This window comes from Chionomys nivalis, chromosome 17, assembly GCF_950005125.1.
Source record: "Chionomys nivalis chromosome 17, mChiNiv1.1, whole genome shotgun sequence".
Taxonomy (NCBI): Eukaryota; Metazoa; Chordata; class Mammalia; order Rodentia; family Cricetidae; genus Chionomys; species Chionomys nivalis.
In genome coordinates, this window is record NC_080102.1 from 47,231,619 (window position 1) to 47,246,954 (window position 15,336).

The following is a 15,336-nucleotide window of genomic DNA, read 5'->3' on the forward strand; positions in this document are numbered from 1 at the left end:
CTTTTTAAATGATAGTTTTAAAAAGTATCCCATAAGTAATATCAAAACAAACAAAAATGAACCCCTGGTTCGAAACTCAAGCACTACTGAAAAAAAAATTCTATTTGAAATGAAATGAGTGATGGAGAGAAAATTTTCCTAGTATAAAAACATTGAGTTGTCCATCATAGAGCAGAGCCAGAATCCCAGAATCACAACAAGCTAGGGGGTTGTGAACACAAATCCTTGCCCAAACTACCAACTCTCCACGACATGACTGTGTAATACACTAAATAGGTACCAGTCTTTCAGAAGCGGTGGTTCTCAACCTGTGTGCCTAGACCTGTTTGTGGGTCAAATATCAAATATCCTGCATGCTACAGGCCACAACATTATACAGTAATTGCTCAGCCATCTTTTCGTGAGTGACTTATCAGAACCAAAGGATCTGGTAAAGGTTAAACCAAAAGGCAAGGCTTTTTGGTGTTATTGCTTTGTGAATAAGTGGCTGTCCTTTGCTGTAGATCGTTCTCTGTAGCTAACTCCCTTTCTGCTACATATTTGGGCATTAATTCCCTAGTTCAGAACAGTTTCCCAGTGCCAGGTCTTGTTCCTCTCTCCTAGGTAAATACAGAGATCTGCCTTTCTATGATTATCTTTATCAGCAGGCATTTGGTCAGAGTTTAGGGTCCAGGCAAAGAGCATCCATCTAAGATAGTCACGGATCTCCAAGGACATAGAGTTACTGCCTGCCCAAGCTGCTGCTCTGGTTTTACCCCACAACCGAATGGCTGATAACAGCATAGTCTGGAACTGATAATTTCGAGGCCTGAGTCTCTTCTTCGCTTAGAGAAGTATGACTCCAGACCTAGGCCCGTAAGAACTGCAGCGTCTGGTTTATATGTTATCTGATTAAGGACTATCAGCTTCTCCCTGACTGTTTACTTAGGTTGCCTAGTTACCTGGTATCCTCTATGCGTACTGGGAGAAAAGTAGTACACTGATTTAAACAATCTGTGCCCTCTTCATAATTTTACTAGAAATGAACCTTTTAGCCCTTTAATGACCAACTAAAAATGTAGCATAATATACTAGCATTCCCCCTCTAGAATTTCCTGATGATTTAATCCCTTCCTTAACTAACTTTCCCCATTAAGGAGTTCATTAGATATTTACTAGCCACTCCCATGAATCAATCTCTCTCTCTCTCTCTCTCTCTCTCTCTCTCTCTCTCTCTCTCTCTCTCTCTCGTGTGTGTGTGTGTGTGTGTGTGTGTGTGTGTGTGTGTGTGTGTGAAAACCCTTATCTGTGTTTCTATGGGGTAAAAGAATTCCAACCCTCAAACCTGCTAGGGCTGGAGAATTTCTGGTTTTAAGGGTATATATGACTGGGAACATTTGTAATGGGTAGAACTAGGGATATGTAGAAGAAAGAGCAAGAGAGAGCAATGGAGAATTGTTAGAAATGAGAAAGAAGAGAAGGAAAAAGAAAAAAGAAACATGGATGGATACTTCCTTTTGTGAGTAGATTTTTACCCCTCAGATCTTCACCCTTAGATTTCTAGTCTCCCTTTAGCCATTTGTGGTATCTTTAACTGAACCCTGTAAGGGAGTCTTAAAGGCTAAATATTCTAGACTCCCATAACCTGTATATCAGATATTATTATTATTATTGTTATTATTATTATTATTACATTACTATTCATAACAGTAACAAAATTACAGTTACAAAGCAGCAATGAAATCATTTTACGGTAGGGGTCACCACAACATGAGGACCTGTATTATGGGGCTGAATCATTAGGAAGGTTGAGAAGCACTGCTTTAAAGGTCACGGAATACTGAGTATCCGTGTGTAATAAACGGATCTACAAGCTGCAGAAGGCACTCCCGAGAAGCAAGCCTGGGCTTTTTCAGGCTCATATTAATCCTTTCCTCTCATGAGACCAGTTCTCTTTATTCTGCCTTAAGATTCGTTTTTTCTTTAATCCTCTCCATGCTCGATGGCTAGCGTTCAGGGTCAAGCAATGAATGACAACCACAGCATTCAGCAGGGGATGAACCGCTGGAGAGAGCTTCAAAAGACATCCTGCAACCTTCCAAGGCACAGTCTGCATGGTGGTGTCAACAGGAGCAGGGACGAATATTCCACCTGCTTCTGCCTCCTGTCCTTGATTAGCCCTTTTTTCCTCTCAGTTTTCTGGCCCCAACCTCTAATTGCTTCCCAGAGTGGAAGCCTTTCCCAGATAGAAGCAGGCTTTCCACAGCTATTCTTTCAAATGGGTGATTATAACCCCTACCGAAGCTCTCACACTTCAGAGAGAATTCCCCTTTAGAGAGATGATTGACCCCTGGTTAGCAGCAGAGGGTTTACAGTGCATTGAGAGCTCTCTGCCGCATCCCTCCTCCTTCCTTCCCTCTTCAGTGCTCTTGGCTGCTTATACTCTCACCATGCACCATGACTGAGAAACTGACCAACACAAACATGATTAGCATCCTTTCTTATGATGACACATCTCCACCATTCCCCTGAGTAAGAAACAGGGGGTGCTGAACATGCTATCTGCAGAAAGATAAGCTAAGGGTGGAGGACAATGCCAACCACGAGGCTAGACATCCCTTGACTTCCAAGCCCATGTCATATCTACTTTGTTAACTTTAAATATTTTACTTTTGCTGTTTCAGATGACATGCAGAGAAATGGGCTTCCATATGGGACTTTCATTCATATATCATATTGTTTGACCCTTTCCCAACTTCTCCCTTTAAATATACAAATTTAGAATCAAGCATTAACAAAAACAAGTTCTGAGACATCTTTTGATGTGCATAAAGGTCTCTTTCCTAACTGTTGCTTTAGATGAGCTAGGAAAGCATTCCCTGTTAGTTTATAGAAGGAAGGCAGTTTTTATTAGATTTATCTCCATTCGGTGCTGCAGGGTTTAGCTTTCTGCTGCTTTGATGAGAACAAAGCACTTGGATGCCCCTACAAGGAACCCTAATAAAAAAAAGCCTAGGCATGCATATTCAAACAAGAAATGAGATTAGAAAAACTTATAGTATTGCCTGCTCTGGCAAACATGCTCCCCGAGGCAACTTTCTAAGTAATGCTATATATTTTATAAAACCAGGGAAACGTTTTATTGCATTTTGGAAAAAACTTTAAGTATTTTTAAAGAAAACTATCATGGGACTGATTTGTAAATTCTCTTATACTCAACAAGCCTTTCAGACAAGCAAAGTCAAAGTGTTCGCTCTGGCCTTTAAAAGGAGCTGATTAAGCCGGGCAGTGGTGGCATACGCCTTTAAATCCAGCACTCAGGAGGCAGAGGCAGGTGGATCTCTGTGAGTTCAAGGCCAGCCTGGTCTATAGAGCGAGTTCTAGGATAGTCAGGGCTATATAGAGAAATCCTGTCTTGAAAACAAAAACAACAACAACAAAACAAAACAAGAAAGAAACTGATTAATACGTGGGTAGCCCTTTCTCTCCCTCTCTCCTCTCCCATAAAGACTTTTATTTCTTGTAACTGGGACAAATAACACTTTGTCTATAATCTTTACAAGGCTTAGGATCAGAATCAAGATGTGGGCAGGGTGAACAGTGCTGTCTGAAAGCAATGGTTACCTCCAAGTGGAACTTAGTTAAGGAGGAACCGCACTGATTTTGTCCATTTAAATTTCTCTTTTCTCTCCATGTCTTTGAGAGCTCAAATTGCCACCACTAAAATTATGGAAAGCAAATGCAATAAAGTATTTTGGTATTTTAAACCCACTGAAAGTTTAGGAAACAGTGGCTATTATTACTGAGGATTAGAACTACACAAAATTCAATCCCACAGTTACTTTGAAGCAGGCATCATTATTTTTATTCCTACTTATTGGAATTAGAAACAGGTTCTGGTGGGGAAGAGCTAGGCCTGCTGTTTGAAACATGCAGTCAAGTTGAGACTCATGGCCACAATTACACACTACTGGAATCCCTAGCAACCCCCTCTTAACTCTGCTGAATTATTCGAAATCTGTCCAAGAATTTCTCAACACTCTTTTTATTCATGACAGAAAGAAAATCAGCAGTTCATGCCTCACTCTCAGTATTCTGTCCTCCATGTAGAATTAGAATAAAAGTCCAGTAGCAATAATTTTTGGTAGAGGCAGAAAAATTTTTATACTTTAATACCTTTTGTTTTTGTTTTTGTTTTTTTGAAATACGGTTTCTCTGTAGCTTTGGTGCCTGTCCTGGAACCAGCTCTTGAAGACCAGGCTGGCCTCGAACTCATAGAGATCCACCTGCCTCTGCTTCCTGAGTGCTGGGATCAATGGTATGTGCCACCACCCCTGGCTTTAATCTAATAAGTTTTATTATCTTTTAGAATATACATACTTCAATATCAAGAATGCATAAAGCAAATTTTCTGGGAGTTTTAATGCAAACAACAGTAATACACAATCTGAAATGCATTTTACTCCAAAGTACTAGAGAAATGCCAAACAAGAGCACTTCCCTCTTCTGTCACTCATGGGTGATATTGGTAAGGAACTTAGTCTCTGACATTTAGCTTTCTGTGCCCCGGCTGTATTCTAAAGTGTATTTCCTGAAGAATTAGTAGCTAGCCAATACACAGTCAGGTGTTATATTACTTTGAGGCAATGTAAATGTTTTACATTTTAAAAGGCATGCTTAGATTTCCTTGGTCATTTTTACTATCCTACAAACTTTGCATTCAATCCAGCTATGTCTTTTTATCTTCTCCTTCTTTATTTCTTTAATTATTTTCAGTTAATGAATTATATTGGTGATGTTCTAAGACAAGAGGGTAAAGGTGGATACCGGAGTTTGTAACTTGGCCAGTGGTCATCTCACTGTATTTAGAATCTGATCCCAGCATTGAATGTTGGTCTATTGTTCTTAGTGTCTCCCAGTGAACAAAGGCCAGGCCATGGGGGTTAACTATAGAGGAACCTCTTCTGACATGTGCTGAAGAGGGTTCAGACCAGGGCGGAAGGTCTGGGAAGAGTAGCAATGTGTTGCTGTGAAGTCTCTGCTCCAAGCTACCCTCTTGGACCGTCTTAGGTGAAAATCCCCAGCCCTTCAATGGACCTAGAAGAAGAATGGGAGGAAGGAGCCTACAAACCTTCTTTTTTCAAGTCTTCTCAACAAAGGCTTCTGCGGAGACACAGAACCAACTAAAATGACAGTTAATAGGTGCTGGGGAAGGAGAAGGACTCATTTTTGAAGGCATGACTACTAGTCAGTTGCCCATGTTCCAGTGGATGGCCCCACTAATTGTACTTCTGAGGGGATTAAATTTCCTTTAATAAAGAATAGGGCATGATGTAGGAAGAGGACATGTTGTGAGGGGGATTCAGGGAGGCTTGGGTGAAGTAGGAGGACTGGGATTAGATATGAGCATATGTCATTGTATACATGCATGGAATTCTAAAAGAATACATTTTAAAAATAAAAAGTTAAAAAGAACAGTGACCTATTTAATTAGCAGATTTTTCAAAAAGGGACACTATTCTGTTTGGCAAACATTCATACACAGATGTTAGCAATGTGAGCCAGTACATCTTTTTAGCAATATAATCAATACAAAATGAATGGTAAGACCATATTCCAGGTGATCTTGTAGCATCTCCTCTATGCGGTGAAATAAAGACATTCTTGTTGCAGTGTAGGAAAAACTGTAAACCATGGTTTTCTATAGTAGCCTTATTCTTATTTTTTTTCAAATGGATTTATTTGAAGTAAGTACCTGTCCTTGGTAGTTTTATGTCAACTTCACAAAAGCTGGAGTCATTTAAGAGGAGAAAACCTCAAATGCCTCCATAATACCAGGCTATAGGCAGGCTTGTAGTATATCTCCTTAGTGATTGATGAGGGAGGGCCCAGTCCATTGTGGGTTTTGCCATTGCTGGGCATGTGGCCCTGGGTTCTATAGCAAGTCATGAAGAGCAAGCCAGTAAGCAGGGGCCCTCCATGGCCTCTGCATCAGCTCCTGCCTCCAAGTTAAAACTCCTACCTAACTTCCTTCAGAAGCTCTTTCCCCTACAAGCTGCTCTTGGTCGTGGCATTCTGTGATAGCAATAGAACCCCCAAATGAAAAAAAAAATGCAAAGGCTTGTGTTTCTGTGAAGGTCTGAAATAAAAATGCATCAATGTAGTCAAAAGCAGAGCCCAGGATAATGGCTTAGCAGGTAAATGTGCCTGCTGCCAAGCCTAAGGCCTTGAATTCCATCCCTGGATTTTCCAGTGGGAAAGGACAGTACAAATTCTTACAAGTTATCCCCTGAGTTCCCCCACAGAAGTTCTGTGGCATATGTGCACCGCCTTAGCACACATGCTAGCATTAAATAAGTTACATATGCATTCACATTATATACACATATGTGTGTATGTATAACGTTCAAAGGTGGTTATCAACTTGCTCCTGTGGTCATGACGACGATCTATAGAGAAAGAAATGTTGTGTGAGTTTTAGAAGATGACTTACCCTCCTTTAATATAGTCCAGGAAGGAGACTTCTGTTTCCACCAAGAAAGACAGTAAGGTTACCTAGAGAGGGATAGGGGGAGGGGAAGATAGAGTGGAAGAGAGAGCATGGGGGAGGGAGGGAGGGAGGGAGGGAGGGGGAGAGGGAGGAAGGGAGGGAGACAGAGAGAAGGGGAGGGAGGGAGGAAGAGAGAGGGAGGGAGAGAGGGAGGAAGGGAGGGAGACAGGGGGGAGGGAAGGAGGGAGGGAGGGAGGAAGAGAGAGAGAGAGAGAGAGAGAGAGAGAGAGAGAGAGAGAATCTGAGTTACTTGTCAGTTTTGACTGCAATCCTAGTGTGGACGTGGACAGTTTTCTACTAAAGAGAATATATTATTCCCTAACATTTTAAAATAACAAAAGACATTATTATTTATTAAAGTCTGCCAGGACGCGCATTTGAGGTTATCAGAAGGAAAGGGATGGAAGGCGGCATTCACTATCTGACTCTCCTCCTCGGTGACTGTGAAGAACAATGTGGAAGTCACCTGCAGGGACACTGTGCTGTTTCCCACTGTAGATTAGGAAAGACAGAAGAGCTGGAGGGCAGTAAGAGCCACATGTGGACTAGCCAAGATGAGCTGTGCAAGAAATGGTCAATTCTGCCACTGGACTCCAATAAGGTCATTTAGTATTTGAACCATTACATTATGATTAACGCAAAACTTTAAAAGAAAATGAAAAAAAAACTTAAGGCTTTGTTTCTTCTGAGTAAAGTTAATTTTAGGAAAAATTACTTAGAAATTACTTAGTTTTTTTTTTTTAATCTGAAAGTAGCATGCTCTTGATTTTCTCCATCTTTTGATTGCCCTTGCCCTGTGACCCAGGCCTGACCTCCCCCAGCATCCCCAGGACTGATATTTGAGATTCCATCAGTGAGAATACTGACCTCCTAGGTCAGGCTTAGGAATCACCGAGGAATGCAGTCCTGAGCCTGGCCTTGGCTGGATACACCACAGAGAATGCCACTGAATAGAGAGGTCAGCACAGCCCCTCAGCCTCCCTCAGCAGAAACCAGCAGAGCCCAGGCAACGCCTCCGACACTATTCTCCAGAACCACTGTCCTAGGAAGACAGTGTTTCCAGCCCACGCCTTTGTTGTGAGTTGCTAAGTGACGCAAACCTCTTTCTGAGATAATCTCAGTCCCATCCAAACTGTTAAGTCTGGTATGTCGTTTCTGATCTGTGCCTTTAACCAATATTGTTAAAAATGACTTACAGTTCCTGAATTGGTGTATTTCTTCTTTTTTCCTTTCTTTTTGGGATTCACCACCTTGAAAAGCAAATCAAACAGTTAAAATGTTAGCTTCCCCCAGATTAAAAACGCACGTGTTCCAGCTTTCAGGACAATCTCAGGACAGTGCCTTTCTCTTGGGTAATCACTTGGTCAAGTTCCTGCTAAAATCTCCAGGGGACACCTTTTAAACAAGTCCCTTGTTCCTGTAGCTTTCATTCACTTTGTTTAGATTACCTAGGATCATGCATATTCTTTATGAAGATCTGTTTTGTGTGTATGCTTGTGTTTATGCACATATGTGAGAGGGTGGGAGTGATTGTGTGTGTGTTTGTGTGTGCGAGTGTGTGTGTGACTGTCTGCCACATGCATGGAGGTGCAGTGGGCAAAGCTACCCCTTCATGCTGAACCTCCTGCATGCCTGATCAGAACGTCTCTGAGAGTGGAGAGGTGGTATGACAGGCCAGACAGTGCGGAGGTTCCTCATATTGTGTTCTTACTGAGGCCTTTCCAGTTTGAACTGGAATTCAAACTTCTTGATGAAGAATCCCGAGAAAAATTACCCCATTGTATTCTAAGACCCAAGGCCAAGATGCCCCAGCTAACTTGACTTCTGGGAAACTGCTTGCTTCTTTGAAGATCCCTGTTGCTGCCGAGTAAAAGACAGCAGGCATTTGTAGGCAAGATGTAGTTCTTGCCTTAAAAAATCCTTTCCTCTGGACATTTGAGGCTATCCCTGGTCCCTGAATACCTAAGTGTAGTCCAAGTTGGCTGGAATAAAGACTTTCAATTGGCTGTAGACTGTGTCTGAGTGGTCATCTCCCGTGCAGCTCCCCGTAACAGTTGAAATGTTGCAAGTCAAGAGCCAAATTGTCCTGAGCCATCTTTAATCCTCTCAATAGATGTTGATTGGCCTCCACTGAACCTGACCTAACAGCTTTGTGCACATTAGGTGAATCAGTTTGGTATGTATAAACAAAGCACTACTTATCCTTGGAATCTGTTACCGTCTTAGACCTCCACCTTCCAACAAACTGTTAAGTCTGTTATGTCGTTTCTGATATGTGCCTTTAACCAATATTGTTAAAAATGACTTACAGTTCCTGAATTGGTGTATTTCTTCTTTTTTCCTTTCTTTTTGGGAAAGGAAAACGAAGCATCCCGCCGACAGTGTCTGAGGCTTACAATAAAGATGCTTTCCACTTGCCTGTACCCCACATCTCTGATGCTTCCGCCAACATATGTTCTTTATACTGTGTGCTCAAACTTTATTTTTAGTAATAACATATTGTTTTGGGAAACTGAATTTATTAGTATTCACTGAGCCAACCTGCAACACTGGGTTTTTAGCATATTCTGGGAGATCGAATTCAATGCAACTTATAAAAAAAATCCTTTATTTACAGAATTTTATACAAACATTATTTAACATTCACATTAACAGCAGGTCTACCAATGTATTCTTTTTTAAGTCTTCATTTATGACTTTCTCTGTTATTATGAAATTTTCATGAAGCGTCATCCACTTTAGAACACAGAACCTGGGCCATAGTCACTTAGATCTGGCTCCAGAATTTTGAGGTGAGAAAAGTACCTCTGCAGTGAGAGTGCTTGAAGAGACAGGAAGAGGGCATGGGATGCCATGAAGTTGGAGTTATAGGCAGTTAAGGGTGCAGAGAATGAAACTCAGTTCCTTCGGAGGAGCAGCAAGTGCTCTGGACCACGGAGTCCTCTCGCCAGTGTCAGACATGTCGTCTGGATTAAACAAGGCCTTCAAGATCAAAGTATCTAAATAATAATACATTTCTTGAAAAAAAAATCATAAACTGCAACCCGGCGGTGGTAGCAGATACTTGAAAAAGATGAGACAGGAGGATTTTGAAATTGAAGCCAGTCTGGGTTACAAAAGAGGAGAGCTACCACTGTCCCCACTAAAAAGGAAGAAAGGGAGGGAGGAAAAAAAAGGATACAAAAAAGAAGGAAGGAAAAGATTATAGGTGGCTAAAGAAAATACCTAACCTACCCTTTATTAAAACTTAACGGCAAAAATCACCTAATGAGACATACCAACACAGCTACTGTTAATAATGTTATAATCACACATAGAGGCGTGACACAGTAGCTGGTAGGGATAGACTTGAGGACATACGATGGAGGGAAAACGGCAGCAAAATCACAGTAAAGAAGCAAGGAAAGAAAATAAGTCATTCCCCATTTGGCTTCATACAGCAAAGAGATCACGCTCAGGCCAGGTTGCAGAAAAAGACCCGAAAGCTCCCCCCACCTGGAAGTCACCCTAGAAACACATCATATGTGAGAAAAGCCTCAATGCGCAAACAGGGGTGGCTGGAGCTGAGAAAAATATTCATGTCCTGTAAAGGGTCACACTCTCAGAAGAAACACCTTTGGGGCTTTTCTCTCACCTCACTAGTCCAGTCTAAGAAAACGTTTACTAAAAATCTCTGTTAAGTTTCTCTGTTAAGATTCAAATGAAAAGGTATATAAATATGATTGCAACAAGCAATAATATTCAAAATCTTGTCTGTATGATTATAAAATGTCCTCATGCATACTGAGTAAAGTCTTTCAGTGTGACTGGCTTCTGGGCCACCCACAGTCCTGTCAACAGCCCCTTACCAGTTCTCTGTAAGTAAGTACAATAACTCATTGGTTCTATTGTTGAACCCCAATGACATTAAACTTTGGTTTGTCATTAGAACTAGGTAAAAAGGGAATAGACATTGCTTACTCTCCCTCCCCCAGGGAGATAACTCCAAAGCAGAGAGTAAATTCATTTGTTAATGCTATTATGTGGCATTGTATTAAGAATGAAAAATATTGAAAGATGTAAATATGAAAGTTGTTTCAGTAAAGAAGAATTTATGTATAAAGATTAAGATGAATGGATATTTACAGAGTGTAAAAAATGAAAATTTTTTGCAAGTCATTAAGGTCTAAGTAAGTTATATAAAGTATGTGAAGGATGAGACACGGAGATAATACATGGGACATTAAGGTTTTTAAGGTCTATGATCAACAATTACAAAAACTGGAGAAAATATATGTCAAATCAAAGATAATTTAGAAATATTTGACTATTCAAATATTATGCAGTAGGGAAAAGTACAGGACTGGTGGACTGTTCTTCTGGGTGTTCAATACCCATATTTGGAGGTTATTCCAATGTAGTCAGAGGGACTGAACGGGAGAATACTTTTCCTTTTGCTCTCAAAGGTCAATGAGGTCCCAGAGGACTGTGGGCCATCTCTAGAAATGTCTACAACTGTGAAGAGTCAACTGTTGGATTGTTCAGAGAGGCCTTGGAGCCACATTCAATGAATGCTAACCTGGTGCGCAATCTACAAAAAGTACTGAATCTACAAAAAGAAGGATAAACACATGCAAGAAGTTTCTTCAGTTTCCAGAGGAAGCCACAGCCAGGCCAAGCTAAGCCTTTGATTTATCCTTGCATAGACAGACAACTGTTAAGAGAGAGATTGGAGGCATCAGAGACTCCTCATGAGTCCATGTGACTCCTGAGGACCAGACCCTCAACTGGCCTTAGCAGTTAAAAAAAAAACCAAAAAACAATTTGGTTACCTACATAGTCTTAAACATCCAAAAGGAGAGTATAGCAAAGATTAAAATGTTCAATGTATTTCTCTGGCAATTCAAAGGATGATAGTTCTCAGACATTATTCTTAGCCGCATGAAATGTTATCTGAACAACTACTTCTCATTAATGATTCTATCACACACACACACACACACACACACACACACACACACCCCAGATATAAAAACAGGACCTTGGCTTACATCAGTAACTACAGTATCTATGCATACCTGAGTAAAACAAGCCTGCCTATTTTCTTAAGCACAGAGGCCAAATCTAAAAAGCTGTATTCTGCAACTATAGAACACTAGCACTTTCTGGAAGAGCACTCCTCATAGTTATTATGTGTCAACCTATGCCCCAATTACATGTTCCCTGATTAAAGAAGGTGGTTAGATACCCTGAAATCAAACTCACAGATTTAGGAAATAATTCAGGACACCCAAGTTGTATCCTTGGAACTTTTCTGGACAATTCTATAAAAATTCTATTTCTCTTTCATTTTAACTGAGTTCTCTTACAAAGTCTCCAGATGTTTGTTCCTTGTACAAAAGTCTGATGTAACAGAAATGTAATTACAGTTGCCCTATCTACAGAGCTCCGGTATATAGTCCAGGCAGCTGTCTAAATATATTTCACCATACTACATAAAACTCATGTTAATCATGATGTTAAACTCTTAATGTTCTCCATGAGGCTGTAATAGAGGAGGTCCAACTGGCAATTCTGAGTTTATGGTGGTCAATGAAAAATATTTCAAGCTCTTCCACTAAACCAATGCTGTTATTTATAACGGACAGTGGTGATGACGATCAACCATTTTAGCCTGTAACACCTACGACAAAGATAGTTTTCTTGCCTGCTCTCCAATAAGGGCAAACTGCCTCAACTACTTTCTTAACTACACTCTTAGTGTGAGTTATAGTAGCCCCATAAGTCTGAATTGTATGTATTACAGAGGCTCCCTCACTCGAATAACACAGTCATGCATGCATACTGTTGTCACATGGTCGTATTTTGTTCTGCATCTCTGCCATCGTTCAGTTCTGCCACGGCCCCTTAGATGGACCCTCCTCTGAGGCAGTTTAACTGCTGTGCTTTCCATATCTCCCCTTTGGAAGCTGAAGCACTTAAGAGAGATCTGTGTCAAGTTTCTAAAAGAAGTGTGGGTGACCCCAGAAATGGTGGCTAATGAGTCGTCCATCTCATCCCTCTTCTTGCCTCTCTGGGCATTCTTTTTCAGGATTCAGAACTACAACAGATGGACTGAAGGCCTCTTTGCATCTTAACTACTCTGTCTTACAAGCTCTCTGGAAAGCTTAAAGAAACCTCAGATCAGCTTAATATCCTTCAGTAACAACTTGATTCTTTGGCTACTGCAATGCTCCAATGTTAACGAGGACTAGACAGCCTGACTACTGCTGAGGATGAGACTTGTGCCCTCCTCCAGGAATAATGCTGCTCCCACACCAACTAATCCTATCTGGTTCAAGATTGGTCTCAAAGATGCAGAGACCAGACAAAAATTCAATGACAGCCTTCTCCTATGAATGGACTTTGGTTCGCTCCCATTTTGGCTCGTTCCCTTGAACACTCAATTCTCATTATCCTCATACTTACTACTCTACCGTCTTTTAAATGTTTTAATTACTGGAACCACCTCCTTTAAAATAACCAGACTCCTGCTATACATGAACAGGAAAATTCCACATAAACTTCCTAGTGACTCACAACTCTATGACAGCTCTATTACTCCCTGACGCATCTGCAAGATGACCTTTTGGATGCAGTGGAGGAGCTCTGGCTGCAAGGAACCCTCAACTTTCAGACACAGTTCTTTACAATGGTCCTCTATTCCTTCCGTCCCTTCCCTTCAGTGCTCTAGATCCCTTGTTGTTTCTGCTAGCTTGCGTTGGTGTAGCCCTCCTGGCAGTGGGAGTTTTCACTGTTCACCTGAATGACTTGAAAGGAAAGCTTTCTTCTGGCAGCATTCTGTTACCTCACCTGTACTACAGTCCTTGGCTTCAAACACTGCCACCCTTACTTTGTTCCTGTTAAGGTGCTGCTTCCTCTCTAAGGCAAGGTGAAATATTCTCTTCACTGGTCACAAACCCCACCGTGATCATTCTCTGCGCTCTGCTCTTCCCTGTCCTCTTAATCTCCACACAGGAGAGTTGAGTGCCCATCTTAAACAGAACCGATCAGCTCTTGCAGGAGGCTGGCTCTACTAACTCATCCAACAGCAGGGCCTGCTGACCACTAAGGCTCAGCATTCCCTGATGGCCTCACCCCTGGCGTCGAATATTATTTTTAAGATGTGTTATGTTTAGTTCATGTTGCATTTGTTTAATTCTGTGAAGCTGTGTTTCTGTGCCTGTCTAAAACACCTGATTGGTCTAATAAAGAACTGAATGGCCAGTAGTGAGGCAGGAGAGAGAAATAGGTGGGGCTGGCAGGCAGAGAGTATAAATAAGAGAAATGAGGAAGAGGAGAAGCAATGACAGAACAAGAGGAGAAGAACATCAGGAGCTACCACCCAGCCACCAAGTCATCCAGCCACCCAACCACTCAGCCACCCAGCCACCCAGCTTCCCAGCTGGTCATGGAGTAAGAGTGAAAGTAAGATACACAGAAGTAAGAAAAGGAAGAAGCCCAGAGGCAAAAGGTACTTGGGATAATTTAAGAAAAACTGGCTAGACACAAGTCAAGCTAAGGCCAGGCATCCATAACTAAGAATAAGCTTCCATGTGTGATTTATTTGAGAGCTGGGTGGTGGCCTCCTCCACCAAAAAGCAAAAAAGAGTAAATAGCAAAGACAGCCAACAACACATCCCCTCAATGCCATGGATCCATATTCCTTTCATGCTACATCCATACACAATGTCCCACCCCTTCCCGGGTCCTATATCCATACAGACCTCCCAAGATGACCCAGCCTTTTAACATCACCTACTATTCCCACAATCCTAAGTGGTGAGCTATGGCTCTCCTCCAACTTAACAACTCTATTAGCCTCCTTCCCATTCTGGCCCTGCTCACCCCTGCCAAACACCCCCAGCCCCTTAGGAATCTTTCACTTATCCTAGCCATGGACACCCACCCCCTCTCACCAGCTCCTCTCTGTCTCTCTCACTTCTACTCTTCTTGCTCTGCCTTCACCTTCCTGGGTAATCTCTGCTTCACTCTGTAACCAAACCAAACTTTCCATCTCAGTTTTTTAACTTCTTAGACGCGTCTCTAGGAGGGCATGATGGCATTACCATGATTCATTTCAGCTGATCAAGTTAACGTTCTCCTACTGTGATACAAAGTCAACCCAACCTATGCCTATTAGACCCTGGGGACAGAACCTATCTGCCCCTCACTGGAGTCCCCTTCTGTAGGAGTGGCTAATGAGAAAAGGAGTTGCCCCTTCTTTTTATGTGTTCTCAGGTCTGGAATGAAGAGTTAATTACCTACCAACTTGCTGGATCAACCACTTTGAGACTTTAGGGAAACTGACCTGCAGATGAACTCTTGAATCCCCAAAGTACCAGCTTCTACATCCTCTAGTACCCAAGATACCCCACCAAGTGTACACAGTCTTACTTCTCACCACAATTAGCTGCCCTAGAATTCTTGCTTCTCATCTGCCTAGAGGTGTCAAATAGATTCAGTAGTGTGGAAATCATTCCTTTTCCCAGGGCTCCATCACTGTCTTTCTATCCTGGCTCTGTCTATATGATAGAATTTTAGAGAAAGAAGAGCAAGCAGCAATAGGTATTCTATTTTAAAATAACAAGGCAAGAATCAAGAAAGTGTTGAATGAGTTATTGCATTGTGGGGGCTCACAAAGAAACCAAGAACAGAACACACTAGATTTGGCAGAAATCATAAAATGGGAATTGGCTCATTTATTGTTTTGATCTGTTTTCATGTTTTTGCTATGTATTTCGTAAATCCCTTGATTGATCAGGTTTTACATGAACAAGCATGCATTG

At 41.5% G+C, this 15,336-nt stretch overlaps 1 protein-coding gene across 1 annotated transcript in view; it reads right to left on the minus strand.

Annotated features, from left to right (window-relative positions):
• Cpne8 (copine 8) overlaps nt 1–15,336 on the minus strand; it is a 188,570-nt gene that overhangs the window by 42,681 nt on the left and 130,553 nt on the right. Inside the window, exons 12-13 of the mRNA XM_057792293.1 lie at nt 7,726–7,779; nt 6,473–6,534 (exon numbers count right to left, since the gene is read on the minus strand). Coding sequence (XP_057648276.1) covers nt 6,473–6,534; nt 7,726–7,779 — 116 coding nt within the window. The remainder of the gene's footprint in view (nt 1–6,472; nt 6,535–7,725; nt 7,780–15,336) is intronic.